Below are 27661 nucleotides of genomic sequence, written 5' to 3'. Positions count from 1 at the left end.
TCATTCCCCCATGTCTGCCTCAGACACCCTGGGACTCCATTTAGGACTGTATAGAGCTACTCCTTAGAGAGAAGGTGCACTCATCCTGTAGGGATGGACACTCCCACCCCCAGCATTGCAGAGGCCTCTCCTGCTGCTGTTATAACTCAGCAAAGCTGCATTTCCGCTCAAAATATAGCACCACAAAGATCATGGGTGCTCCTGGGCCATTTTCTCTGATTCACACAATCTATACATGCACACACAAACCTCACACTCTCGAACATGTGCATGCATACACACGAACACACACGAACGCACAGCATACAACTCCTGCCACCACCTCCCAGCTCCACCCAACGTGGAGTGAGAGCTCCAGAAGCACGTGCCCTCGGTGTAGACTCTGTTCTCTGTTCTCCTTCCTGCTGGCACCCGATAGCCCAGGTCTTGCACCTTCACACGGAGATCATGCTCCTATTGGCGCCGGATTAAAAGCTGGAAGAGAGGGAGGGCAATAAGGAGGCTGGACGTCTGCCAGAGTGCTCCCTGGAGTGACAGAAAGCACTTAGGCATCCTCAGTCTTGAGGAGTGACTCCCGGTGTCTCTTAAGCTCTCCCTCACTCACACATATGCATGTGTACATCTAAGAACACACATACACACATGCCTGAGTGCACACTGCACACACAGACATCTGAGAGAAAACACACACGTGTGCATACACACTCAGGCACATATATGCACACACACCTGAAAACAGGTTCATCCTGTTTCATCCTGTGCTCATACTCAGGCACATAAACACGTATCTGAGTGCATACTCACAGGTGCCAGAGCACACTCAGAAACATGCATGTACACACAGGTCTGAAAATACATACCTGGGGCCTGGAGAGATAGCCCAGCGGCGTTTGCCTTGCAAGCAGCCGATCCAGGACCAAAGGTGGTTGGTTTGAATCCCGGTGTCCCATATGGTCCCCTGTGCCTGCCAGGAGCTATTTCTGAGCAGACAGCCAGGAGTAACCCCTGAGCACCGCCGGGTGTGGCCCCAAAACCAAAAAAAAAAAAAAAACAACCAAAAAAACAAAAAACACATACCTGCACACTCACATTATGCATGAACACACATCTGAACCTAGTCTCACGCACATGCCTGTCAGTACACACCCAGACATGCAGACTCACATATCTGAGGGCACACTTGCACACACATCTCAGAGCAAACACTCCACAGACCCTTGCTTTTATGCCCCAGAATCAGGTACTACCCAATGGTGGGATCAGGTATCACCCTATGGTGGGAGCAGAATCAGGTAAAACCCTAGGGTGGGAGCAGAATGCCAGGTCACACCCTAGGGTAGGGCACAATCACCAATCAGGGTAGGGTCAGTAACATAATTCCATTACAATGTTTACATACAGAACAATGTGTACCCACAAGGCCCATACATGTTACTCACATATGTGTGAGTGCACACTCTTGCTCTCCTGGGACTTTTCTTCCCACTGGTCACTTCTATTCCTTCACTGGTGCTCTAAGGCCCTCATGGGTTGCTGGTGGCAGCATCTGTGCCAGAGCATGTCTGTGACTGGCTGACAGGAGCAGAGGAAAGACCCAGTGGCCTCTAGACTGCTGGAGTGCTCACTGCTGCCCAGAACTCACTATTGGAGGCAGATGATGGAGGGCACACCTATGTCTGGGACAGTTGGACTCTGGTAAGGGGCCATGATGAGAAGATTTGGGCAGGGGCAGGCACAGAACCAGGACTGCATTCCTTCACACTCTGCTACCCAGAGGGAGGTCCGCAGGTCAATACTGGGGCAGTGTCAGAATTTCTCAGACAACCAGGCACATCCCGCCCACCAGATATCCTAACTCTGCCCTGGCAGCCCCCTGCCTGCTCTCAGCACCCCAAGATAAAATGGAGGTCTGAAGGCCCTGCCTCCGTGGAGAGGCTGATGCCACCCAGAAGCCCCATAGCCTCAGGGTCAGGGGCGCTGAGCCTCTTTTCCTCAGTTTACACACAGGAGTAGGTGCTGTCCTTCTGAGCAGCTGTGGCTGGACTGGGTCACACAGGGTGTGGGGCAGTGCATGGCCCAGGATATCTCTGCTGTCTGAAACATCTGCTGCTGCCCCTTTGTCTCACCACCCACAGACCCTGCAGGAAACTGGAGCCTCACTGCTGGGGCCCCGCCTCAGCCATGCCATGGTCCTCTCAGCTCCCCTCAGAAATGAGATCTGAAAGGTACTCAGCTCTAAGCATGGTCCCGACAGCCCATCTAACTAACACCGCACTAAAGAGGGGTGAAGAGATGCCACATGGGGTGACACAGTTGCTGTTAGCCACCAAAGGCAGCATGATGTGGATTCCCACCATTTTCTCTTTTCTTTTTTGTGAGTCCCATCTCACGCAGTGCTCAGGGAATCAGGGGACATGCTGGTGACATTGAGTCAACCTGTCCGGGTGACTGACACTAAAATGAGGCAGCTTTGCTCAGGCCCAGGGATTCAGGGGACAGGCAGGTTCACATGAACAAGGCTTGGGGATCATGTTGATATCTGGACCAGTCTTGGGCCTTGTGCACACTGGACCTGCCCTGACCCCTGCAAAGCCCTGACCTGACTCCCCAAGTTTCAGAACATTTTCTCGGAAAGATAGTGAGTGAACACCTGGGCTAATCACTTGATGGTGAGCCAGGTCTTGGTATTTTCCATAAACTCAGACATGTCGCCCCTGGCATGGTTAGAAAAGTACAGTGGAGATGCCAAGGACATAGCAGGAGAAAACAGGACTGGATGATGGGGCTGTGAGGAAATCAGGTGCTCCTGGACCTCTGTGGGTACCAGCCCTCTTCCACTGCCCTTTTTTTTCAGGAGCAAGATTTTCAGCACCCCCAGGTTTTTATTTTCTTGATTAGAACAAGCAAAAAGTGTCCCCTCCCCCATTGCACCCAAGGCTACCACTGAGGGAGTGGAATCTGGGAACCGGTAAAGTCCACATCAGGAGAATGTCCTAAATACACTTCTAAGACACGCACATTTGCCTGTACAGGGAGGGAAAATACCACTTTCTACAGTGAATGATTACCAGCAGCATTTCAGTGGACAGCCTCAGCCTGACATCAGGGGGTCTGTGAACACAGCCACAGAGTGTGAAGGACGTGGAACCTACTGGATGGAACCTGCCAGAAGCAACTGGTTTACTCAGAGCAAACGGCAGCCCAGGAGGAAGACAGATGCAGAGACTGAGGAGCTGTGTCTACAAGCAAATAAACTAGAGCACCAGGTCTGCACAGGCAACCAGGACTGATGCAGGAAGAGGTGTGGGGAATGATGGTGCCGCATCAGAGATTGGCGCCTGCAACCCAGGGAACCCGTCTCTTAGCCAAGTCAGTTTATCAGAATGCTTCCACCAGGATCCCTGCTGGCTCCTCTCCCTGGAACACTCTTCCTGGATCTCCAGGATGCTCAAGCTACAGCTCCATTCTAGCCACCTGAGGTCTGTCTGTCTGTCTGTCCTGTCACCTGCAGCCCAACCAACCTTTCTTCCACCCAACTTTGACCTGGACTCAGGACTGAGGCCACTGAATGGGCAGCAGGGGGGCTAAGGGATGGGTACCTGTGTACCAGCACCTAGGCCAGGGACTGGGGCCAGTGAGCACTGGAGAAATGTTCTGAATTTGTTAACATGATGAGGCTCCTTTAACACACATGTCCAGTGCTCCATAGGAAGCCCTGCTCACGAACATAGGTAGCCCTGCCCACAGACACTGAAAGGCCCACCCCGTGGACATTGGAAGCCCCGCCCATGAACACCGAAAGTCCCACCCCATGGGCATTGGAAACCCTGCCCCATGAGCAAAGGGAACACTGAAGTAGCAGAGGCTCAGGAGACAGGCCATGATGGAGGCCCTGAGGCTATGCCCAAGGTGGACATGGCAGGGGTAGCAGGACGCAGACCTTTTAGAATGCTCTGCCACCTCTTGTTTCTCCTAGGCCACCCTCCTCCACTGTGCATCCCTTCTCAGGGCTTTTGGAGGAGGGACCTGCCGCCCAACTGCTGGACTCACGGGTGTGTCTATGCACCAGGGTCACTTGCACAGGTGTTGCCCTGGGACTTCAAAGGTCCAGCCGGAAGGGGCTGGACCTGTGAGAGCCTAAGTCAGGCCCATTGTTCCCTGTATCTTAGATGCTGTTTGGGTCCAAAGCAAAGAGCTCTATTTAACGTGCAAAATTGTGTGACTAATTGGTTTTTTAAAGGTATTGCTTCCTGCCGCAGAGACTGAGGGAGCTTTGAAGGCGACCAGTGCAGCGACAGAGGTTGTCCTACACGGTTGCCTGAGGTTAAATCAACACAAAAAAACAGCACCAGCCTTGGTGGACAAGCTAGTCTTGCCAGAGCAAAGAGTTGCTGGTGGGCAGGGTGCATAGACAGGAGTCACCACCTCTCTCCAGCCCCTCCTAGGTGGGCCCCTCTCTCGAGGGTCCTCAAGGACACCTGCAGGCTCTGCTCCCAGGCCAGGGGGTGCTGGAGAAGGCTTGCCCAGGATCTCGGGTTGAGGTCAGAGGTGGAGGCGGCTGAAGCCCTGAGGGAGTGAAGATTTCAGGGTTGGGCTAGTGAGTGCTGCAGGCATCCAGAGCTGAGTTGGGGCATAGTGCTGCCTCCCAAGCAAGCTCACTCTTCGGGGACAAGTCCTCCCTGACACTCTACAGAGAGGCATGCGTAAGTGGCACTGCAGCCTTGGGATCTGGGTGAGAGTGTCACCACACCTGTGCCCAAGGGTGTCCTCCTCCTCCTTTAGAATTTAGTTACCCTAAAGATGCCCTCCACATGACTTGGAATAGGTCACCTTTAAATTAGTAGGGGACCAGGAGCCTCCTGGAAGTTGAGGGAGTGGGGGCACAGGAGAGAACGCAGTCAGGTAGTGACCCGTACTGCGGGTCAGAACCAGAGGAGCCTGGCATACAGACAAGGGGCCTTGTAAGGAGGAGTCCGCACAGGCATGCAAGATCCAGCACCTAAGCACCGAGCTGCGATGCTAAGAAGCCCGGGTGCAGTGTGGGCAGTGACCAGGCCCCGCCCAGCCTCCCGCCGTCTCAGCCTATCTCCGCCCATTTGACCCCGCTCTCAGCCTATCCCCGCCCACCTGGTCTGCTCAGTTTATCCCGCCCTAGTCCTATCCCCGCCCACCTATCCCCGCCCCGCACCCCGCCTTCTCATCCTAACCCCGCCCCTCTGACCCCGGTCAGCCTAGCCCCGCCCCTAACCCCGCCCACGAGCTGGGCTGTCCAACTGCGCAGGCGCGGGCGCTCGCTCCGCCGTTTGAAAACATGGCGCCAGCCGTCCCGCGGCTTGTGCTGCTGGAGGAGAAGGTCCGAGACAAGAGCGGTCTGGCGCCTCACAGCGACCTGGGTGCGGGCCCAGGCGGCTTAGACCCGGCGGCGCCGGGGGTCGAGGGTGCAGGGGCCGGGGCGTGCCCGAGGGACTGGCGGGGATGACCTGAGGGGGGTGAGGGTGGTCTTAGAGCAGGGGTCTCAAACTCAATTTACCTGGGGGCCGCAGGAGGCAAAGTCGGGGCGAGGCAGGGCCGCATAAGGGATTTCGCTTACCGAATATTCGCAATAAAATATCGCATTAGTAAGAAAAATAATCGCAAAAAATCGCATTAAACATTTGCATACCCCGAACGGAACTGTTCGGGGTATGCGAATGTTTAATGCAATTTTTTCTTATTAATGTGACTTTTATTGCAATTATTCGGTAAACAAATAAGCGCGAAAACTGCGATATTTGAAGGCCGGGCGCGGGCCACAAAATGTTGTACGGAGGGCCGCAAACAGCCCGCGGGCTGCGAGTTTGAGACCCCTGTCTTAGAGTGTAAGTGAGCACTTGAGGGCGAGTCTGAGGGTGTGCAGTGAGTCTTAGAGCGTAAGTGAGCACTCGAGGATGAGTCTGAGGGGCCTTGGTGGGTCCTACAGCATGAAGGCTCGTCACCTGGGCCTCACTGTAAGCACTTGGTAAAGTAACAGTAGTTGGAAATCTCAGGAGCAAAAAGAAGGACACACAAGCTGGCGCTCCCACCTGGTTCGCCAGCCTTCTTGGGCTGTTTCTCTGTGATTTTTGTCCAGGGTTTTTGGGTATAAGAGGAAAGAATTGGGTGACATGAGCCCGCTGTACTGTCTGGAACAGGAAGCAGGGAACTAATTTAAAGTTGAGTAAGGTGCAAAAATCCATGTTCCAGGGAAAGAATTGGTGCACAATGGCCCACTCTGAGGCTTTGGTTTAGAACCGTCCTTATTCTTTTTGGGGGCGGGAGGGGGAAAGGTGTTTGTTTGGGACCACATCCAGTCGTGCTCAGGGGTTACTCCTAGCTCTGCACTCAGAAATCGCTCCTGGCAGGCTCAGGGAACCATATGGGATGCTGGGGATCGAATCCAGGTCTGTCCTGGGTCGTCTGTGTGCAAGGCAAACGCCCTACTGCTGTGCTATTGCCAGCCTGAAGCTTCCTTTTTTTTTTATTTTTGGTTTTTGGGCTACACACAAAAACACTCGGGTTACTCCTGGCTATGCACTCAGAAATCGCTCCTGGCTTGGGGCACCATATGGGACGCCAGGAGATCAAACCTTGGTGGATAGGATAGGCCAGTCCTAAGCTAGCACTTGCAAGGCAGACACCTTACCTCTAGCGCCACCACTCTGGCACTTTCTTACTCTTATTATGAATTTATATTCATATTCAAGCTCCTTATTCATATTCCAGCTGTGGTGCAGAGAGCAGCAGAGTGCTCAGCAGTTAGCCCGTTTGGGCCCTGCTGGAAGTTGGACTGAATGGGCAGCATGTCTCAGAATTTGTGCAGAGGAGCAGCTGAGCCAGAGATACTTGAGAGGGACAAAAGCTTGTGCTGCCCGTGTCATGCTTCCAGTGCTGGCCTTTGAGCTTTGAGTTGCATTGGAAGGCCAGGGAGCCAGTTGGCCTGGCTTTGTGCAGCCTAGTGCCTGCACCCACTGCTGCATGGCTCTGCAGGCTGGCCCCTTGGACTTAATCAGGACAGTAGCCAAGCTTTCCCATCCCTCCAGTCCTTGAGCCAGCTCCCTCTCTCCACAGTTGCACTCTTCAGTGCTACTTAGGGCTGGAGAGGTAGCACAGTGGTAGGGCATTTGCCTTGCATGCGGCTGACCCAGAATGGACACGGGTTTGATCCCTGGCATCCCATATGGTACCCGAGCCAGGAGCTATTTCTGAACACAGAGCCAGGAGTAACCCCTGAGCGCCACCAGGTGTGACCCCCCCAAAAAAAAAACAAAACAGAAAGTTACTCTGTACTTGGTTTTATTGATATGATTTTTTTTTTCAATTAAAAGTAACTAAAATTGGGGCCAGAAATAGTGCAGAAGATAAAGCAAGAACTCCCTAGTTCAATTCCTGGCACTACATATGGTTCCTTGAGCATTGCCTGCGGTAGTCCAAACCTTCCCTTCCACACACACACGCTCAGATATCCCAAAATGAAAGTCATTTTTTTCCTTCTTAGCTGAACTTCAATCATTATCTATTCCTGGAACTTACCAAGAGAAGATCACTCACCTGGGCAGCTCGCTGATGAATCTTACTGGTCTCAGATCCTTAGATCTCTCACGCAACTCCTTGGTCAGTCTGGAGGTGAGTTTTCTGCATGTTCCAAAGAGCCCAGTGCTGCCACAGAAGTACCACCTGGGGCCCGGAGAGATAGCACAGCGGCGTTTGCCTTGCAAGCAGCTGATCCAGGACCAAAGGTGGTGGGTTCGAATCCCAGTGTCCCATATGGTCCCCCGTGCCTGCCAGGACCTATTTCTGAGCAGACAGCCAGGAGTAACCCCTGAGCATCATCGGGTGTGGCCCAAAATCCCCCCCCACCAAAAAAAAAGAAGTACCACCTGATTCTCACCACTGTGAAGGGCTATAGTGGTGACAGGGGGCTTCTGTTCTGACCTGAGCTTGCAGTACATTCTCTTTCGTGGCACCTTGTCTTGTGGTCAGAAGCCGTGGCTGTTTCCATGAACAGAGAAAATAGATGCTCCGGGCTGTGGGCCCCTGCCCTGTGTCCCCAGCCCATTCTCCAGTCTGACTCATGCAGTGCCCTAGACACCACAGTCTGGCCCAGAAGAATAGGCAGGGACAGACCCTTCTGGCCGCAAGCAAAACCCTGCGTGTAGCCTCTGCAGCCATAGTTTTCTGATACTTATGGATGCGGTGGTGGGCTCACTTAGGCTACATTCCAATGGCACAGATGGAATGTCTTTAGTGGTATATGACTCCTGAGGATGGCCAGTCAATCATCCTCTGTCACATAGGCAGGGTTCCCAAGCTTCCCTCGTAGCTGCCTCTCTACCTGTCTTCCCTCACAACCATTCTCACATAGATTATCTCAAACCATCTGCATGTGACTTTCCTTGAAGTCATTTTCCCACAAGACTTCATGTGACTTCCTGTTTTCCACATGATTTTGCTCACTGTCATCTCTACTGCCACCATCAACCCCAGCTATCTTCACCATCCTTCTGCACCAGACTTCCTTTCTCCCATTTCTTCACATGGCTTCCCTCCTTTCTCTGCATGTGTAAAGTATTTGAAGTGACAAGTAGGTGTATGTTTGTGAAAGAATTTATAAATTGCAGATGAAGTTACTATAGCAAATTACAGATAAAAGTTTATTAAGAGAATAAGATGCTTGCAAAGAAGAGATGAAAACCCCAGAGTAAAGACTTGGTGTTTTAACCAGGTTTATGTATTAGATGCTTATGTGACTTCTATCAGTGAGTCAGACCTAGGAGTCACGGCACATGCCAGGATGTGACAGGCATATATTGCTAGAAATACTGCAGATAGACATTATTCTTTCTCTTTTTTTTTTTTTTTTTGGCTTTTGAGTCACACCTGGCAGCGATCAGGGTTACTCCTGGCTCTGTGCTCAAAAATCGCTCCTAGCAGGCCCGGGGACCATATGGGATGCCGGAATTTGAACTTCCGTCCATCCTGGATCAGCTGCTTGCAAGGCAAAGGACCTACCACTGTGCTATCTCTTCGGCCCCGACATTTCTCTTTTGTTCAGATGTTGCTTGTGTCTGCTCTGTGTCTGAGCTTAGTTTTATGGGCACCAATACTTGCTGTATAGATGTTCTCCTGTCGCTGCCTGAAATATCAGTGTATCTCCTAGTGGGGCCCATGCTAGCTCCCACATCTTGCAACTGAGAGTCTGTAAGCAGAGGCGTTTAAAACAGACACACACAGACACATGCACGCGCGCACACACACACACACACACACACACACACACACACACACACACACACACACACACACACACACACACACACACCTCAGAATGGAGGATTTTGCTGCTCAGCACTTATCAGAAAATACAGCCACTATCATGTCTTCCGAGACCAAGTATTTTTCATGGTAGGTGTTACAGAGGTGTCTAATAGGAGGCCTATTCTTACATGTAGAGCAATCACTCAAGTATTGTGTCCCACCCACAGGGCATCCAGTACCTGGTGGCTCTGGAAAGCCTCAACCTCTACTACAATTGCATTTCCTCGCTGACCGAGGTGTTCCGGCTGCACCCCTTGACCAAGTTGGCAGAGGTGGACTTCCGACTAAACCCAGTGGTGAAGAATGAGTCTGACTACCGGCTCTTCATGGTGCACATGCTGCCAAAGCTCAGACAGCTGGGTGAGCAGTGTGGAGCTGGGGGAGGCGGTTTTCCCCTATGGTAGCTGTGGACTGAAAGGTGGGCAGGTGATGGGTGAGGGGCACAACCCATCGTGCCCGGTGGTTGGCATGGACATGTTCCTCACTTTCTGTGCCCACTCCTGGGGACCACTGGGTATAGATCTCTACCCAGAGGACTACAGAATCATGTGCTCTTCTCCTGGGTGGCAAGAGGAAAGGAGGTGAATGTGATCACCCCTGCCACTTAAGCTGGCACCAGAGCTTCTGAGATGCTTTCCCACTTTCTTTTGCCCCTTCTGTTGAGGAGGTATCTGACTCCTTGAGCACTTAGGAATCCCCTCAGTGTTCACTGGAGGTAGGAGTTGATAAGGCCCAGGTACAGGGTGTAGCAGTGTGCAGCATGTATCTGACCAGCTCCTGTGGACGAATTGGGGCTAGGATGCATGGGGCAGGGTGTCTCTGGCCAGCCTCTATGTAGGCATTGAGACTTGGGGAAGCACAGACCTGGACCTGAGAACTTTCAGGCCTGGTCAGTTATGCATCAGGAATGCTTATGAGGGTAGGCCTTGCCTCCTGGCATAGTGACATGCGCCCCACTCCCCAGACTCCAGAGCAGCCTCTATGGTAGGAGCCCTTGGGGACCCATTGTCAGCTTGGTCACTGGGTCAAGAATTGCACAGGCTCAATGGCAGGGTGGGGAGTGGAGGGGAGGTCTGTCCCAGAGCAAGTGGTGGCGGATGGGTCACAGGGAGTGTGCAGCCTTGCTCCCAAGAGGATGGAGATACCTCCAGGGACCAGTCATTGCCCAGAAGTGCCTCTTACTAGATTGGAGGTGGATTTTCCCACAGATGACCGCCTGGTGCGAGAGAGTGAACGGAAGTCTTCCCAGTTGCACTTTACTGCAGAGGAACCTCTAGATTCAGAGCACAGTGTCTCTACTGTTTTCCAAGCCAGCAGGTATGTTGTGGGCCTCAGGGATGGCATCACTGACAGGAGACGGTCACTCCATGTTTGAGCGTAGCTGAGGGCTGACCTGGGTAAGAGGCAGGAGGTGCAGCAGCTTTGGTTGGGATGGTGTTGGCCTTTCCAGTCCAGTGTGCAGGGATCAGCCACAGTGCCAAAATTCTTGTGAGGGATTAAGCCCCAGAAAACCTCTTTACTTGGACAACCATTTCTGCCTCTCTTGTCAGAGAAGAGATCTCTGTGACAATGGTTGTGGGAAGTGATCACTGTGGACAAGAACTGGGTGCTGAAAGGAGGTAAAGTAATCTGCTTGGGTCTGTAGCTACTGCCTGTGCTCTGTACCGCAGAACCCAGCTTTTATGTCCCCACCATGTGCTTCCAGCTCCCATCTGCTCTGCTCTTGTGCCATAAGCCATGGGGGTCCCCAACACACCCTGAGAGTCCCATGAACCTTGAATGGCAGTGGTGAGAGGGGACATCCTGGTTCCTAATTGTAGCAGGAAGTAACTCATAGCTGCTTCTGAGGTGTGTCGTGTAATTCACACCCTCTGTAATTTGCTGACAATATGTTAGTTTCTTCCTGTTAACAGGATGCTCTGGTTTTCTTTTTTTATTTTATTTATTGAATGCCCACAAGATAAAAAGTTGATGCAGAGTTGTGCGTGAGTTTCAGTGGTACAATAGTAGAGACCCATCTCTTTACCAGTGTCCACTTTTCTCCTCAATGTACCCAATTTCCCTCCTGCTCTCCAGCCTTCCTCTATGGCAGATACTTTTCTTTTTTCCTTTTAGGTACTGCGGTTTGCAATACTATTACTGTAAGCGTATCATGCATATCATTTTTCCTCTTTTCAGCATCCAGTTCTTGTCCATCGTGTTCACGTCCCACTAGCACTGTCATCGTGGTCCCTTCTCTAACCTAACTGCCAACCCCCATTGTGACTTTCTGCTAGGGCCAATACTGGCCTTTCTTTCTATTGTCTTTGTCTTATGTATGATCTGGTTTTCTTTTTCAGTCTCTCCAGGTAATGACGGCATTCCTGACTCTCAGACTTCCTGTGTCTGTTTCTTTATGCAATGTTTCCTTTACTCATGTTTTGTCGTAGATAGTGGCATCTGGGTTCACAAGAGGTCTCTAGTTGTCTTTGAGTAGTCTTTGTTGTCCTGCCTCTGAGGTGACCCTGCTTATAGTGTGAGTTATGATGTGCCCCTTCTGCTTTAGCTCTGCAAGAGATTGTGGAGATGCGAGGATGTCACCCTGCAATATTTTGTTAGAATTCCCCAGGAAGGGGCTGGAGAGATAGCACAGCAGCGTTTGCCGTGCAAGCAGCCGACTCAGGACCTAAGGTGGTTGGTTCGAATCCCGATATCCCATATGGTCCTCCGTGCCTGCCAGGAGCTATTTCTGAGCAGATAGCCAGGAGTAATCTCTGAGCACTGCCTGGTGTGGCCCAAAAGCCAAAAAGAAAAAAAAAAAAAAGAATTCCCCAAGAAACCTTTCAGCTCTGCTTATATTGGGATACTGTTCATTACTGAATTGCTATCTTTTGTTTGTTTGTTTTGGGGCTACACTCAGCAGCACTCAAGTTACTCCTGTCTTAGTCTCAGAAATTACTCCTGGCAGGCTCAGGACTGTGTGGGATGTCAGGGATCGAACCTGAGCTGGCCACATGTAAAGTGAATGCCCTACTCCCTATACTGTTGCTCCATGACCTGAATCGGTGTCTTTAATAAACACAGGTACATTCAGATGGTCTGTTTCTCGTGACTTGTTTTGTTTAGGGGCTCCACTACATAGTCCTCAGGGACAAAGCCTGGCTCTGCGCTCAAAGGTCGTACCGTTGGTGCTCAAGATCTTGTGGTGCAAGGAATGGAACTCATCTTCCTGCATCACAGCCAGCCATATAAGATTCTTGGGCCACCAGAGCTCCTGTGTCAGGGCTCCAGGTGAGACAGCCCTGCCTTGGAAGGGCTCTGCCCATTGAACTGGCCCAGGAACCTAGTGTTCAGAGTTCTGGGCCTCTGGGAGTTTGTCCTTACAAGGACCTGTTGGGGACGCTATTTCCTGGGAGAATCACTCCCTTTACCCATGTCACTTCTTTTGCTTTGAGTCCACTCCAGTGAATATATTCATCTGCCTTTGATTCATGCCAGCATGGCACCTTATTCTGTTCCTTGAGGGAAGTGATGAAAATGTTGACTTTTATGGCTCTGAGGAATGCTATAGTGTCAGAGATCCTCCGCTACTGTTGTCACGTCACCCCTCGGCTGCTTCTCAACCCCTCCATTTCTACCTACTTGGCAGGCAATCACAGTTTTGCAGCCCAAAGCCAAGAGTTGACTCCATTTAGTCTTGTTTTGTCCCTTTGTTTTCGCTTCTTTCTTTACCACGGAGGAGTATCTAGTATTTGTATTGCACTGAACTGGTACATTCTAGTTCCACCTGCATAACTGCAAACGGCAGGATTTCATCTTTTCTTGTGGTTGCATAGTGGTCCATTGTGCATACAGGCTATGTGTAATTTGTATGCCACATAGAATTTATACAGTGTATTTAAAGTATACAATAAAGGCTCTCTGTCCTTTTGTCTGGTTAGGTATTTGGATTGCTTTTATATCCTGGATATTATGATTTTAGTGTTACAATGATAAATGTGCAGGTGTCTTTTGAATGATTTGCATTCTTGGCAGAAGCTGCGAAATGGGTTTAAGGAAACTATTAGTTTTTAAAAGATGTTCTCTAAATTAGAGAAAATATTTGCATACCCTGTGGTAATTAGATAAAGGCACACATCCAAATAGATAAAACAGTCAAAAAGCTAAAAAAAAAAAAAGGCAACAAAAAACATAGGAAGTAAAGATGAATAAACATGTAAAAAAATGTCTATTGTTGGGGCCGGGTAGGTGGCGCTGGAGGTAAGGTGTCTGCCTTGCAAGCGCTAGCCAAGGAAGGACCGCGGTTCGATCCCCCGGCGTCCCATATGGTCCCCCCAAGCCAGGGGCGATTTCTGAGCACATAGCCAGGAGTAACCCCTGAGCGTCAAATGGGTGTGGCCCAAAAACCAAAAAAAAAAAAAAAAAAATGTCTATTGTCACTGGTTATCAGGGAAATGTTAATCAGAACAACAGTAAGATCCCTCATATCCCTGAGACGATATTTATCCAAAAACTGGCCGCAGCCAGTGCTGGTGGGATGTGGTAAAGAGGACCCACTTTACTACTGGTGGGAGTGGCTTTTTTTTTTTTTTTTTAATGTAGCTTCCGAGAAGCAGTCTGGAGAGTTCTGAAGAAACTAAAGGAGAGTGTCCTCCTACCTCTGCACTTCCTAGTTAATTGGCCTATCTAGGTCTGACTGAGAAGTGACTTCCTCACTGGCAGCATGTCATTGGGTCTTGCTTCTCTTCTCCTCTTTCAGGTGTTTTCACTATGGCTGTGCTCCATCATAGTTTGACCCAGGATCCTTGAGTATTCTGCTTGCTTTTTTGTCTTTTTTCCTTCTCTTTGCAGTTTTGGAAGTGTTTGTGGAAAGGTTCCCAGAGCTGCACATAGCCATCTGAGAGTCCATCCCAGGAACTCTTGGTTCCTCGTTAGCATTTCTCCCCTCCAGGACGAGCTTACTTCCCAGTCTTCCTAACTTACTGCTCATTGTAGTTATCAGCTTTGTCTGTTCATCATTTCACTCCAAACTACGTTGAATCCCGGTCTGAGGGCAGTATTTTGCCATGTCTGAGCCTAGTTCTGATGCTTACTCTGGCTTTTCAAACTGTAGTTCTGAAAAGGAAAATGTTCTTGCAGTTCTGGGGATCAATGCCAGGTGTTCTAACATGCAGAGAAGTGTTATATCATTACCACATCCCTGGTCCAAGAAATGTTTGATTTGATTTGGTTTGGGGGCTATTTCCATCATTTCTCCAGCTTACACCTGATTCTGTGCTCAGATATCACTCCTTGAAGGGCTGATCATCAATAGGCATGGCCCCAAAACAAAGTAAACAAGCATAAAAACATAAATATATTTATCTTTTATACCCATTTATCTCTGAAATACTTTTCATCTTGTGAAAGTTAAGTGTCATTCTCCTTCAACAGACACTTTCTCTGCTTAGTGCCTGGCTGCCCCAATCCCACACTCTGTCCTTTGCTCTGACTGAGCACCTCTCGGAGTTGGACTATGAGTGTCCATGGCTTTTCTTTTATTCAAGGCCCTCAAACTCCCTGCACATCATGGCATTTGCCTGAGCACCTTTATCTAGAAGGCTCAGTAATAGTTCCCTTCCTGATCCAGCCATCCGTTTCCTCTGATGATTCCATCAGCAGTTCCAGATGCCTCCTGCCTCATGATGTCAGCACACAACATGATGGTGTCTGCTGATGGCATCTTGTCCTCTTGCCTTTCTCACCCCTTGTGTGGTTTAGTCATCATGGCCCCTAAATACACACAATTCTCTGCCAGTGTGCTGCTCAGATGCCATACACAGTGTTCAGGAAGCAATAGAAAATGACATACGACTGTCACTTCTCAGGCAAGTCCCTGCCTATCACTTGTCATCGGACCAGGTACCCTGGAGAGAGATGGCCTGGCTGAGGGTTGGCTGCATTGAGCCTAAGCCCATGTCTCAAGGGCTGCCTATGAGCCCTGAAGAGACTTAACCCTCAGCACCTTTGGAAACATGCAAGTGCAGTGTTGAAACAAGCTATCCTGAGGACAAGACAGAGTGGAAATTCTGCTTCTTTGAGTAGTCAGATGGCTCTGGAACTTTCTTTATCACTGGATATAGAAAGGGGTGGTGAAGCTGCCAGAACTGAGTAAGGGTAGCTGAAGCCATGTGGAAGTTCTACATGGGTTGATTCTGAAGAAAACCCACTTTTCTGAGCTGGTCTTCATTGTGGAGAAAACAGACCTGAAAAGATCCTTCTGCCCAGAGGCCTGTCACCATCTGTTTGGAAAAGAGAGCCATGGCTCTGACCATGGAAGACACTCCTAGAGGAAGCAGAGGCAGAAAGTATTCTTGAGGGGCTGGGGAGAGAGTAACGCAGGTTAGACTCTTGCCTTGCATGCACTGGACCTGGGTTTCATCTGGGTACCCCTATGGTCCCCAAGCCCACCAGGATTGACCCCTGAACACATCTGGGTGTGACCCAGAAACTAAAAAAAAAAAACAAAACACAAGTTTTTGTGTGCTGTTTAGTGTCTTTTGAAAGAAGAGATGGTAGGAAACAATTAGAAAAGTTCTCGGGCCCGGAGAGATAGCACAGCGGCATTTGCCTTGCAAGCAGCCGATTCAGGACCAAAGGTGGTTGGTTCAAATCCCGGTGTCCCATATGGTCCCCCGTGCCTGCCAGGAGCTATTTCTGAGCAGACAGCCAGGAGTAACCCCTGAGCACCACTGGGTGTGGCCCAAAAACCAAAAAAAAAAAAAAAAGAAAAGTTCTCAAACTTGGGCCTGGAGAGATAGCACAGTGGTGTTTGCCTTGCAAGCAGCCGATCCAGGACCTAAGGTGGTTGGTTCAAATCCCGGTGTCCCATATGGTCCCCCCGTGCCTGCCAGGAGCTATTTCTGAGCAGACAGCCAACAGCCAGGAGTAACCCCTGAGCACCGCCGGGTGTGGCCCAAAAACCAAAAAAAAAAAAAAAAAAAGTTCTCAAACTTATATCAGACCCGAAACCATAAGGTGTATTGAACAACATGTAGGTATGACACTCCATGACATTGAGACTAAAGGCACCTTCAAGGTGGAAATAGCACTCTCCATACAAGTGGAAACAGAAATAAACAAATGGGACTATATTAAGCTGAGAAACTTCTGCACCTCAAAGGAAATAGTACCTAGGACACAAAAGCCACCCACAGAATGGGGGAAATTATTCACCCAATACCCATCAGACAAAGGGCTAATATCTAAGATATACAAGTCACTGACAGAACTTAACAAGAAAAAAATCTAACTCCATCAAAAAATGGGGAGAAGAAATGGACAGATAATTCCTCAACAAAGAAATACAAATGGCCAAAAGGCACATGCAAAATGTTCCACATCACTAATTATCAGGGAGATGCGATTCAAAACAACAGTGAGGTACCATCTCACGCCACAGAGACTGGTACACATCACAAAGAACAAGAACAATAAGTGCTGGTGGTGATGTGGGGAGAAAGGAACTCTCATTCACTGCTGGTGGGAATGCCATCGAGTCCAACCTTTATGGAAATCAATAGATTTCTCAAAAAACTGGAAATTGAACTCCCTTTTGATCCAGCTATACCATCCCTATGGATATGTCCTAGGAACACAAAAATACAATACAAAAATCCCTCACACCTATATTCATTGCAGCACTATTTACAATAACCAGACTCTGGAAACAACCAAGATGTCCTTCAACAGATGAATGGCTAAAGAAACTGGCACATATACACAATGGAATATTATGCAGCCATCGAGAGAGATGAAGTCATGAAATTTTCCTATACATAGATGGACATGGAAACTATTATGCGGAGTGAAATAAGCCAGAGGGGGAGAGAGACACACAGAATAGTCTCTCTCTCTCTCTTTTTTTTTTTTTTCCGTTTTTTGGGCCACACCTGGCGTTGCTCAGGGGTTACTCCTGGCTGTGCTCAGAAATAGCTCTTGGCAGGCATGGGGGACCATATGGGACACCGGGATTAGAACCAACCACCTTAGGTTCTGGATCCGCTGCTTGCAAGGCAAGCACCGCTGTGCTATCTCTCCGGGCCCAGAATAGTCTCTTATCTATGGGTTTTAAGGAAAATAAAAGATATTATTGTACTAATGCCCAGAGATGTGGGCCTGAAGGACCAGATCATGATATGAAGCTCACCTCAAGGAGGGGTGAGTGCAGTTAGAATACTAACAACTACCAAGACAATATTAATGAGTGAGAGAAGTAGAATGCCTGTCTCAAATACAGGCAGGGTGTATGGGTGGAAAGGATGCATTGGTGGTGGGAATATTGCACTGGTGAAGTGTGGGCTGTTATTTTTGTGACTAAAATCCAACTATATTCATGTTTGTAATCATGGTGTTTAAAGATATTTTTAAAAAAGTTCTCAAGCTTGAAGTCTACAAAGAAAGCCTAACTCTGTGTTAGGCTTTTGGATTCCATGGTTGTAAGATGGGCCAGGCTCTGATCTCTGCTCCCCTCTCGATCTCTGTGGCTGGCGTGGGCACCCTTGGAGTGACAGCCTCTTGCTTTTCCTCCCAGACCACCTACCTTGAGAGCCAAGAACTCAGACCTCAGTGCCAAGAAGAGCCTGGTGATGGATGCAGACGACGAGGCAGTGCTGACACTCATTGCCGAGTGCGAGTGGGACCTGAGCAACCCCCCATGCAGCTCCAGCTCCAGCCAACAGGAGCACGAAGCCAATTGCCATGCCTCCCATGGTAGGTGACTAACATGGTCAGCATGTGTGTCCAGGTCACCTTCCTGACTCTTTGGGAGTCAACTCTCCTACCATGTCATGTCTGTATGACGTGGCTTCGTGTCTGCAGTGTTCGTGGCCACGGCGGCAGACAACAAGGTTCACAGACCAGGAGACCATGGATGCTACTTAAGTGTCAACTCAAGCATCTATCTCTGAACTCTGCTTAGGACTATTCTTGCAACTAGGTTGCTTCCTGAGTAGGCCGAGGGCAGCTCCTGGGGCATAGGGTAGGGTGAGGGCAGCTTTGAACTCATGCACCAAGTGATGGTGGAGATGTGGACCTTGCCTAGAGATGCATTTGGTTTATTCTGAAGCCCCCAAAACAAGATGCCTGGGCTGTGTATGTCGAACTCTCAGATCTGATCCTGTCCCTCTCCCCAAGCTCCCACGGGAATCTGCATGCTCCCTCGGGCTGGACAACTGCCCCTTCCTCTCCCTAGCCTCCGGGTGGAATATTTGTATGGTCTGCACACAGGAACTAGGTCTGGGCCTCTGCCTGCATCCCTCCTGGTGCTAACACACATCCTCAGCTACAGCTTCAGGTCTTTGGAGAGGCTTTGCTTCCCATTCATGAAGAAACTACTATAGACTTACTTGAAGATGCTCCTGAGCAGGGGTAGGGTGCGGTTCAGGGCTCAGGCTGCCTTCCTATGTATGATATCACAGTGGTATCTGTAAGGAAGGGGCTTCTTTCTTTAGGGTGGCCGTTGGCCATCTGTCTGGCACCACGTGGGTGGGTGTAACTGGGCCATGAGGCTGGTGGGTCTAAACTGTGTGCTCTCTGCCTTGTCTGTATCTCTCGTGACCATGTTGTAACTCTGCAGGTAGTCTATCCACATCCATGTAGTTGCCCCAAGATGGTCCATCCAGGCCAAAGAAGCAGCCTTGGGATGGTCTGTCCACATTCTGTAGCTGTTCCACATGGTCTGTTCATGGCTGTGGAGCTGTTCCAAGACAGTTTATCCATGGTGCTAATGGCTGTGCCTCCCCATGACCTGTGCTGTGCTGTGCTGCCCAGGACTTGATAAAAAAAATCTCTTGACTCATAGAGAGCCGACACCTGCTGAGCCCACGGTCACTGCAGCTGGAGTGTGGGGACGCTGGCAGGAAGAGCCAAGAGAGAAGGAAGAGCAGCTCTCAGGGTTGCTATATAGAGAAGAGGAGCCAATTGTGTGGAGAGCTCCCCATGCAGCCCGGAGCTGAGCCGGAAGCCTTCGAGCTTGGACAATTCCCTCCCGACACAGGTAGGCAGGGCCTGTGCTCCCATCCACTGCCTGCTAACAGGCCTGTCACCACGGCCAGTGGTGGAGTCTAACAGCACCAGATCTCTAGCATCATCTGACATACGTGCCTGGCCACAGGTGGGTGGGTGCTTGCCCTTCCCTGCCATGTAACCTGCACAGGTATGGCTGGACCAGGCTGTAGCTCCCAGAGACGGGGCCACATGGGCCACCATGTCTAATCCCACTAGACCTGATCACTCAGGTCTGAGTTGGGGCACTATGTATGACCAGGGACCCCAAGACCCCACTGACACAGCTCAGTCCACACATTGTATTCCTTCCTTGGTCTTTTTTTATTTGTTTGCTTGTTTGAGGGCCACACCTGGTGGTACTCAGGGTTTACTCCTGGCTCTGCACTCAGAAATTGCTCCCAGCAGGCTCAGGACTATATGGGATGCTGGGGATTGAACTCAGGTCCCGAGTTGGTCGCGTGCAAGGCAAACACCCTACTGCTGTGCTATCACTCTGGCGGCCCCTTTCCTTAGTCTTCTGTGAACTGTCAGTTCTGTTCCATCCAGAGTCCCACAAGTGTCTTTCGTCAGACTGCTGTGTTCACTGTGCACATGATCAGGTATATATTTGTCCTGGTGTACCTGTACAGTATGTGTACACATGCATGTTGGTTTATGTGTGCATACGTATGTAAACTGAATGTTCATGTGTGGCATTGTACATGTGTGAAGAGTTTGTAAAATATATGTATGCATGTGGGAAAGGTGTAAGCCTGGGCATTCCTCCTTGTGTGTTGTGTGCACCAAAATATGTCTGCAAGTGAACGTGTGTGGATGTACACATGTGTGGTGGGTATACATGTATGGGGTGGGTGTGCATGTATGGTGTATGTGTGCCCAAGGATTCCTTCCTAAAGTCATATGTGTCTGATGTATGCACCCATACACATGTGAAGGTGCTTGTTTGGATATACATGTGTGTGGTAAGAATACACATGTGTGGTGGGTTGTGCCCAGGTATTTTTTCCTGAGGTCATATGTGTCCTGAACATCCACATATTTCTGCATGTGAGCTGTGTGGATCTATCTCTGTGATGTGGGTATCCATGCATGTGGTAGATATACCTATGTGGGTTGTGCCTGGACACTTTTTCCTAAGAGTTGTATGTGCCTGTTGAGTGCACCCGTGCATGTCTTATTGTGAGTTTGTGGATATATGTGAGCCTGTGTGCTCTCATTGATTTCTTGGGAATGTTCTTGGAGCAGCATCTCTTGCTTTGAGCCTCCATGTGGCTTCTGGAGTCCAGTTGGAAGTCTCTAGAAGGAGAGTATTTGTGGAACCCCTGCTCACATGTCCCTGATTGCCGGACATCTGGGCTGTTCCCTGGCACAGGTTCCTCCCAAACACCCCACACAGCTGTTCCTACTCTGGCCCCTGGAGCAGGCCCTGTTTTTGTCTTCCTTGCTGCTGGCCTGTGTTTGGAGGCGGCCCATACAGAGACTGTGGGATGGATGGGGGAAGGAAGGGTGTGCAGATGCAAGGTCGGGCACCCGGGACAGTGGCACTCTGCCTTGGCATTTGGGGCCTAATGTGTACAGTGTGGCAGGTCTAGGCCCTGAAGAGCTTGTGGCCCAGCCTTCAGCTGTGTCCAAAGCCTCTGCCAGCAGGAGCCTGAGGGGCATGGGGTGGGGCTGCTCCAGGGGAAATGTAGTATGTGGGCTCTATTCATGACTTAGGGCCTTACATGCTGAGGTAGTAACAGGAGAATGGACCCAGCCTGCTCCCCCTCACCACCCAGAAAGGCACTGTTCTCACTCACATGACTTATCATCAGGAAAGAGTTATGACTGGTTACTCTTTGTGGCAGGTGTGACTCAGCCTCATTGGTCTTGGGTGGGTCTTCCTTCGGGTGCATGTGCATCCACACCTATACCTGCACATAGCACCCCACACACACACATGGCCCCGTTCTAGCTCTAGTCCCTATTTCTATTCCTAGTCCCTGGGCCAGGAGCTGGTTGACAGCTATGTCCCCATTACAGACTCTGTGGACACTGAGGACACAAGTACGTCTTCCCTGAAGTCCAGGTCTAGTCTGTCGTCACAGAAGCTGCTGAATCCTGGACCTGCTGCTGACAAGTACAGGAAGTGCAGAATGCCTGGTGGAAGGTTCCAGGCCCCTCTAGACCAGGAGTGCCTGAACTGCCTGGCAAGGACTGACGGTGTCCTGAGCCCTGAACAGAGCAGGCAGAGCAACCTTGAGGGAAGGAGTGAGAAGGAGAGATCGGAGGCGTCTGAGCCGGCTGATCCTCGACCCCCCAGCAGGAGTGGTGCCAAAGAGGTGAGGATGATGCAGGAGCCCGGCATCCACGGCCCTTACCATTATTATAACCCTTCTCTGTGTCCCAGCCTTGTACACTCCTGGCCTCTCCACTGTTTTCCCATGCTTAATTGATCAGTAGAAAGCTGGGAAGGAGGTGCCCTGTGAGAGCTGAGGGGCTGGGTGGCCCTTTGTGCCCTGGAGCTGGTGTCCATGACACAGGCTCTGCAGGGCACAGGGGTCTTGATCCCCAGGCTGTGCCCTACACCAACCTTCCTGTGGGTGGGATCCAGTCCAAAGACCTGGGCTTCAGAGATGAGAGTGCCACCTGCTCCCCTGGGTGGTACTACTTTGTGCCCCTGGGATAGAACCAGGCCTCTACCACCCACAAGTGGGTCTCTCAGATGCCCCCTGAGCTGTTACTTTGCTGTCTCTTGGCAGGTTAGGCCCAGGTCACGTGCAGTTGCACTCCCTGGCCTGCAGGGGGTACTGCTGGAGGCGCTGCTGGACCTGGTGGACACACACTGGACGGGTTGCCACTCCCTCCACAGTGACAAGGCCTTCCTGGGTGAGGGTCTGGTGTGGGGCTCTGGGAACCTGTCCCAGCACAGTGTCGAGCCTGAAGGCTGCCGCTATGGTCTCAAATCTTACAGGCACTTGTAGGAGCCAGGCCCGATTGTGGAGGGGCAGGAGGATCCCTTGGGAGCTGAGGCCTCCAGGTCTCAGGGGATGGTCTCCATCTCTCCCAGCTGATCCTGAAGTGACATCCACCCTCCTGGGTCCTCAGCCCCCCTCCCTCGGCAGGTGTCAAGGTTGCACTGCTGTCCACAGTACAGCTAAGAAGAAGATGACACCAGCCTCCAGCTCTGCAGGGCATCAGGGCGGGGTGTGTGCTGGGCTGCTCTAAGACCTGCTTTCACTGCAGCTCAAGCACAACGTGTCCTGGCCTCTGTGTCCGAACTGGCCGCCTCTACAGACCTCAGCCCTACAGACCAGGAGCAGGACGGGCTGTTCCTGGTGGAGCAGCAGCCCCATAGCCTGAAGCTAGCTGCGCTGGTAGCAGAACTCAGCAGCACACGCAAGGAGAGGGTGAGCCTGAGCCGGGGTTGGGGATGGGGTAGAGCATCTTCTCACCTCCCGCCCTGGAGGACCCTCCTGCTGGCCCGACCCCCAGGAGACTGTACTGTGGTTGTTGGGCTCAGCTTCTCCCAGGCAGCTGCCTGAGCCTCAGGGACTTCTCAGTGGGAGATAGATACTACAGCTGCTCACCACACACATACACACACACACACACACACACACACACACACACACACACACACACACACACACACACACACACACCCCTCATGGGAGATAGAGGCTGCAGCTGCTCACTACACACACACACACACACACACACACACACACAACCACTTATACCATATTGCACACACATCACTGCAGCTGCTCACTACACACACACACACACACACACACACACACACAACCACTTATACCATATTGCACACACATCACTCAACCCAGACACTGCATCTATACCACACTGCACACACCCATAGCAAGCAAAGGACAGGCCCAGGATGGAGCATGGCCTGCTGCTGCCCCAGGGTGCAGACGTCCACCAGGTGGCACTGCAGGGCTGCACAGCCAGCACTGCCCTGGAGGCCCCTCCTTTCCCCCAGAACAGCAGCAGAAATAGCCTGTAGGTTCAGAGGGAGAAAGCACTCACAAAAGAGCCTAGAACTGGGAAAAGAACAGTCCTAATCCCCCACCCTGAGTGAGCTGAAGAAAGAAAAGGAGGTGGGACTCATTCAGGTAGAGAACAGGAAGCAGCAGAATAATTGGTGAGATGGAGTCAGGTATATGGAAACATTTGTTTCCAACAAACTACCAGTTAGACTCAGAAGATGGGAAGATTCTGGGGCCAGAGAGATATAATACAGTAGGTAGGATATACCCAGCTTCAATCAATCCCTGGTACCTATATGGGTTTTGATTTGTGGTTTGGGGCCATACACAGTGGCACTCAGGCATGACTCATGACTCTCCACCCAGGACTCACTCCTGGCAGGTTCAGGGGACAATATAGGATACCAGGGATCGAACTTGGGTCAGTTGTGTGCAGGGCAAACACCCTCCCCACTGTGCTACTGCTCCAGCTTTATATGATACCCTGTATGGCGCCATGAGTCAGCAGAAGTAATTGATGAGCAGAGCCAGGAGTAGCCCCTGGGTACCAGTAGATATGGTCCAAAACCAAAAAATGAAGCAGCATAGAAAGGGTTGTGTGGGAGGGCTGGCTCCATCCTCACCACCATTTGCCAGGGATGCACGTGGGGCAGCCACCCCCTCTCTGGCTGTGGGGCATTTGCTGAGTTTGTCTTTTCTTGCCTCTCCTCCTGTGTCCCTAGGATGACCTGAGACAGCATTTAGACAGATCTTTGGAGGAGAATAGCAGCTTGAAATCACTCTTACTCAGCATGAAAAAAGAAGTGAAGAATGCAGACACCTCAGCCACCCTCAATTTGCAGATCTCTGGTGCGTGTTTATCCTTGGTTCTGGTGCAGAGGCCTCGACTGCTGTGGGCCCAGGGCTCTGCATTTCCTCTCCCTGCTTCTGACTGGCAGCTTTCACCAAAGTACACTTAGTGTTTCGAGTTGAGACTCGGGATTTTGGAGGCAGAAGGGCTGATGGGAGGCACTTGTGCCTTCTATGCTACCATCCCCCAGGCCTCCGGGTCAAGCCATTCTTGTCTCTCAGGCTCCAAACCACCTGCCAGGACCAGGCAGTATATGTTGGGCCCTGTACTGGCATGTCCCTGGGAAGGACACTGTGTCTCTATCACTGTCCTTACACATCACCCACCCAATGGTCAGTCTCTGTCCTTTCTCAGAAATGTCCCCTCCCAGGGCACAGGCGTTAGGGCGCAGGCGTTAAGGCACTTGGCCTGGTTTCAATCCTGGAACGCCATGGTGTCCCCAAGCCCTACCAGGAGGGATCCCTGAGCACTAGCAAAAAAAAAAAAAAAAGGCAAGAAAGATGTACCCTGTTGCCAGTGTTCCTTGCACACACCCTTTCTCTTGAGTTCCCTCCCGTGTACTCTTGGTATTCCCTTCCATGGATTCCTGGCATTGCCTGTGTTTGTCCCCTGAGTATCTTATAAATTAACTTGGGTTTGAGCCAGTACTGGTGACATTTCCTGCAGGACCCCTGGAATCTTACACACAGTCCTAATGAGTAAGTGAAATTCAGAAAAGTCCATTCATCTGTCCTGAGTTTCTTGGGAAAATTTTCCTGCCTGCTTACACATGTGGCCTTTCCCTCACAGCCACTCTGGTTGCTGTCCACTCCTGTGGCACCCTAGCCTGATGGCAATGTGGTCAGTCAGCAGACTGCCTTGAGGGTGACTCCTCTCATCCAGGCACCTACAGCCTCAGCCAAGCCAACCTTTCCCCAGGTCAGCTGGTCTGGGATTGACCCTGGGGTCCCGTCCTCAGGCCTGTTCACTGCTTCCCATACCCATGAAACTCAGACTCAGAGCTCTGTCTCAGAGCTCCTGGATGCTGGGTGCTGCCTTGTCTAAGCTCCATCTCCATGTTGGTCCTCCTGGTGTTCCATCCTTTGGGTTCTGGGGTTGCGTCCCCACAGACTCTACGGTCAGAGGGCACTTGGCTTCCCAGGGCTTTCTGCAGAGCTATAGGCCCTCTCCATAGGGCTTGACTCGCTGCTTGGGGACCCAGAGCCCTGGGGGGTCTGTTGCAGGCTGTAGCTTCCCTCCACAGGGGTCCAGCACACATCTGTGGTGGGATCCCCAGAAGAATGACTGTAGGTGCTGGCATAGGGCAACAGGGCTGTGCTGTGCTCTGTGCTCTGTGTACAGCCTACCCTTTCCAGCAATAGTCCACCCTTTCTAGCCCATAACCCATCTATTCCATCCCAAAGCCACCCAGTTCCAGCCAGAGTCCCCATTTCCTGTCCCCTGAGCCCCATTGAAGCATGTAGCCCACACTGATGGAATCGCCTGCTTTTGTCTTGCAGGTCTGCAAACGAGTGTCCAGCGACTCTCTGAGGAGCTGATAGAGTTGAAGCAGCACCTGGAGCATTATGACAAGATCCAGGAACTCATCCACATGCTCCAGGAGAGCCACAGGTACTTGACCAGTGCCTCCGCCAGCCTCCCCCTGCTGACACAGCGTGTCATGTGATGAGTGATGTGAGTGTGTGAGTGTGGTGTGATTTTGTGTGGTGATGGCTGTGACATGAAGGTGGAATAATGTCACGTGAGATGGTTTGATGGCAATAAGTGACATGACGCATGAGGTGGCTGCTGTTACACCGTCTGAGAAGTTGCCAGGGGAGGGTTATGTGAGCTGAGTGTATAGCAAAACTGTGGGTGACTTGAGTTGTGCTGAGTGTTAGGGAAATCTGGGGTCCCGAGAGAGAGGTCTCCCTGGTCTGCTCCAGGTTATAGCATACCCCCTGCCCTAACCTACCAGAAGAGCAGCAGGAAAAAGGGGGTGTTGTGCCACAACATGGCTTTGGGGCACCTGACTGGCACAGTGGAGTATCATTGCCAGTGGTCATTGCAGAGGTCCTAGAAACAGGGTGCCCTCGCTGCCCTGCCCTGTGGGGTGGCACTGGGGAAATGGGTGAGGAAGTGCCACCACATGCAGCACTGAGCCTGCTCCATTGGTGATGGCAGGACAGGACTCAGTGCTGCTAGAGTCAGGTTTGCAGGGCTGGCTGAGGCTTGGCTGAGTGTACACAGTGCAGTAGAGGGGCTGCTCCTGCCTCCGCCCCTGGCAGGCCCGCTTATACCCAGGCATGGCTGTGCAGCAGGGTGTTGTGGCAGTGTATACAGAGCTGATCACCAGCCTCTCCCCTAGCTCCCTGGTGAGCACCAACGAGCACTTGCTGCAGGAGCTAGCCCAGGCCCGGGCGCAGCACCAGGCCGAGGTGGAGCAGCTGCACTGGAGCTACAAGGAACTCAAGAAGACCCTGGCCCTGTTCCCAGCCACCGGCGCTTCCCTCAACAGCTGCCGGTCCTGACCCTGGGGCTCCACTGCTCCTGCCCACAGTGAGACACCACTGCTGCTTATCAGCCATATCGAGGAAGAGGCAGAGGCTGCATTTGCTTGCATGCCAGAGACAACTGTACAGGCTGACTGAAGAAAGTCCCAAGCAACTATTTAATAAATTCTTATGCTGTTCTGTAGTGTCTCCTTTTAGGTTCTAGGTGAACTTGTCATTGAATTACGAAACCAGCTGTTCCAATAAGCAGGAACAAGGAAATTCCTGGACTTGGTAAAAGCAATATGATAGTCGTGGGAATATGAGAAACAGTTTGCAAGATTCAAGTCCCAGTGAAGTCACAACCCAGATCCTGTGCCTTGGTTGCACTTCTGAAAACTATAGGTCCTGAAGGACCAAGGAGATGTCATTTTCTTTGAGGAATGTCTGTCATAGGCAGATGTGATCTCTGGTAAATAGACCTCTTTTGGGTAGGGAGGGAGCTCCAGCAATGTGCAGGCTGCTTGGCGAGGGTACTTTTAGGGGAGTTCAGGCAACCGTATGTGCTGCTGGGACTGAAACTGGGTGGGCCACATGCTAGGTAATTCCTTTCACACGACCTGTCTCTGCCCAAAGTGACTGCTGTTTAGGGCCACACCTGGCAGTGCTTAGGGCTTACTCCTGGCTCTGCACTCAGGGATCACTCCTGGTAGGGCTTAAGGGACCAAGTGGGAAGTTGGGGACCCAATTGGGGTCAGCCTTCTGCGAGATGAGTTAAGTGTCTTCCCTGCTGCTGTCTCTGCCTAGTGACTTGTAACATCTGATGCAGGACGAGCCGTTGAAGAGATGCTCCCGACTTGTTTCCAGGTCTTTTCTGGCGTGGTGAAATTGGCCACCACCTTGCAGTGGGCTCTGGGACCCAAAGGCCTTTCCTGCCTCTAGTGGGTCAGAGAAGTGAAGTCACCAAGTGTCCTTGAATGAGAGGGGCA

The 27661-nt window shown here is 51.1% G+C and overlaps 1 protein-coding gene across 1 annotated transcript; it reads left to right on the top strand.

The window, feature by feature from the left end:
- The first annotated feature begins 5311 nt into the window (after window positions 1-5311).
- On the top strand, window positions 5312-26711 carry CEP72 (centrosomal protein 72). Its single transcript, XM_049769031.1, has 12 exons — window positions 5312-5393; window positions 7514-7641; window positions 9501-9693; window positions 10542-10650; window positions 17885-18063; window positions 19154-19348; window positions 21382-21680; window positions 22143-22227; window positions 22585-22748; window positions 24074-24200; window positions 25701-25812; window positions 26549-26711. The coding sequence occupies exons 1-12, from the start codon at window positions 5312-5314 to the stop codon at window positions 26709-26711; spliced, it is 1836 nt and encodes a 611-aa protein (XP_049624988.1).
- Window positions 26712-27661: the final 950 nt, after the last annotated feature.

Source organism: Suncus etruscus, chromosome 2, assembly GCF_024139225.1.
Source record: "Suncus etruscus isolate mSunEtr1 chromosome 2, mSunEtr1.pri.cur, whole genome shotgun sequence".
Classification (NCBI taxonomy): Eukaryota; Metazoa; Chordata; class Mammalia; order Eulipotyphla; family Soricidae; genus Suncus; species Suncus etruscus.
This window is presented reverse-complemented; position numbering and strand designations above follow the sequence as displayed.

What these genes read in the sequence shown, in the direction of transcription:
- CEP72 (XM_049769031.1), top strand. Translation starts at nt 5,312, where the DNA reads ATGGCGCCAGCCGTCCCGCGGCTTGTGCTGCTGGAGGAGAAGGTCCGA. An exon ending in ACAATTCCCTCCCGACACAG is followed by an intron (nt 19,349 to 21,381) that starts GTAGGCAGGGCC and finishes TCCCCATTACAG; the next exon opens with ACTCTGTGGACACTGAGGAC. An exon ending in ATGCTCCAGGAGAGCCACAG is followed by an intron (nt 25,813 to 26,548) that starts GTACTTGACCAG and finishes CCTCTCCCCTAG; the next exon opens with CTCCCTGGTGAGCACCAACG.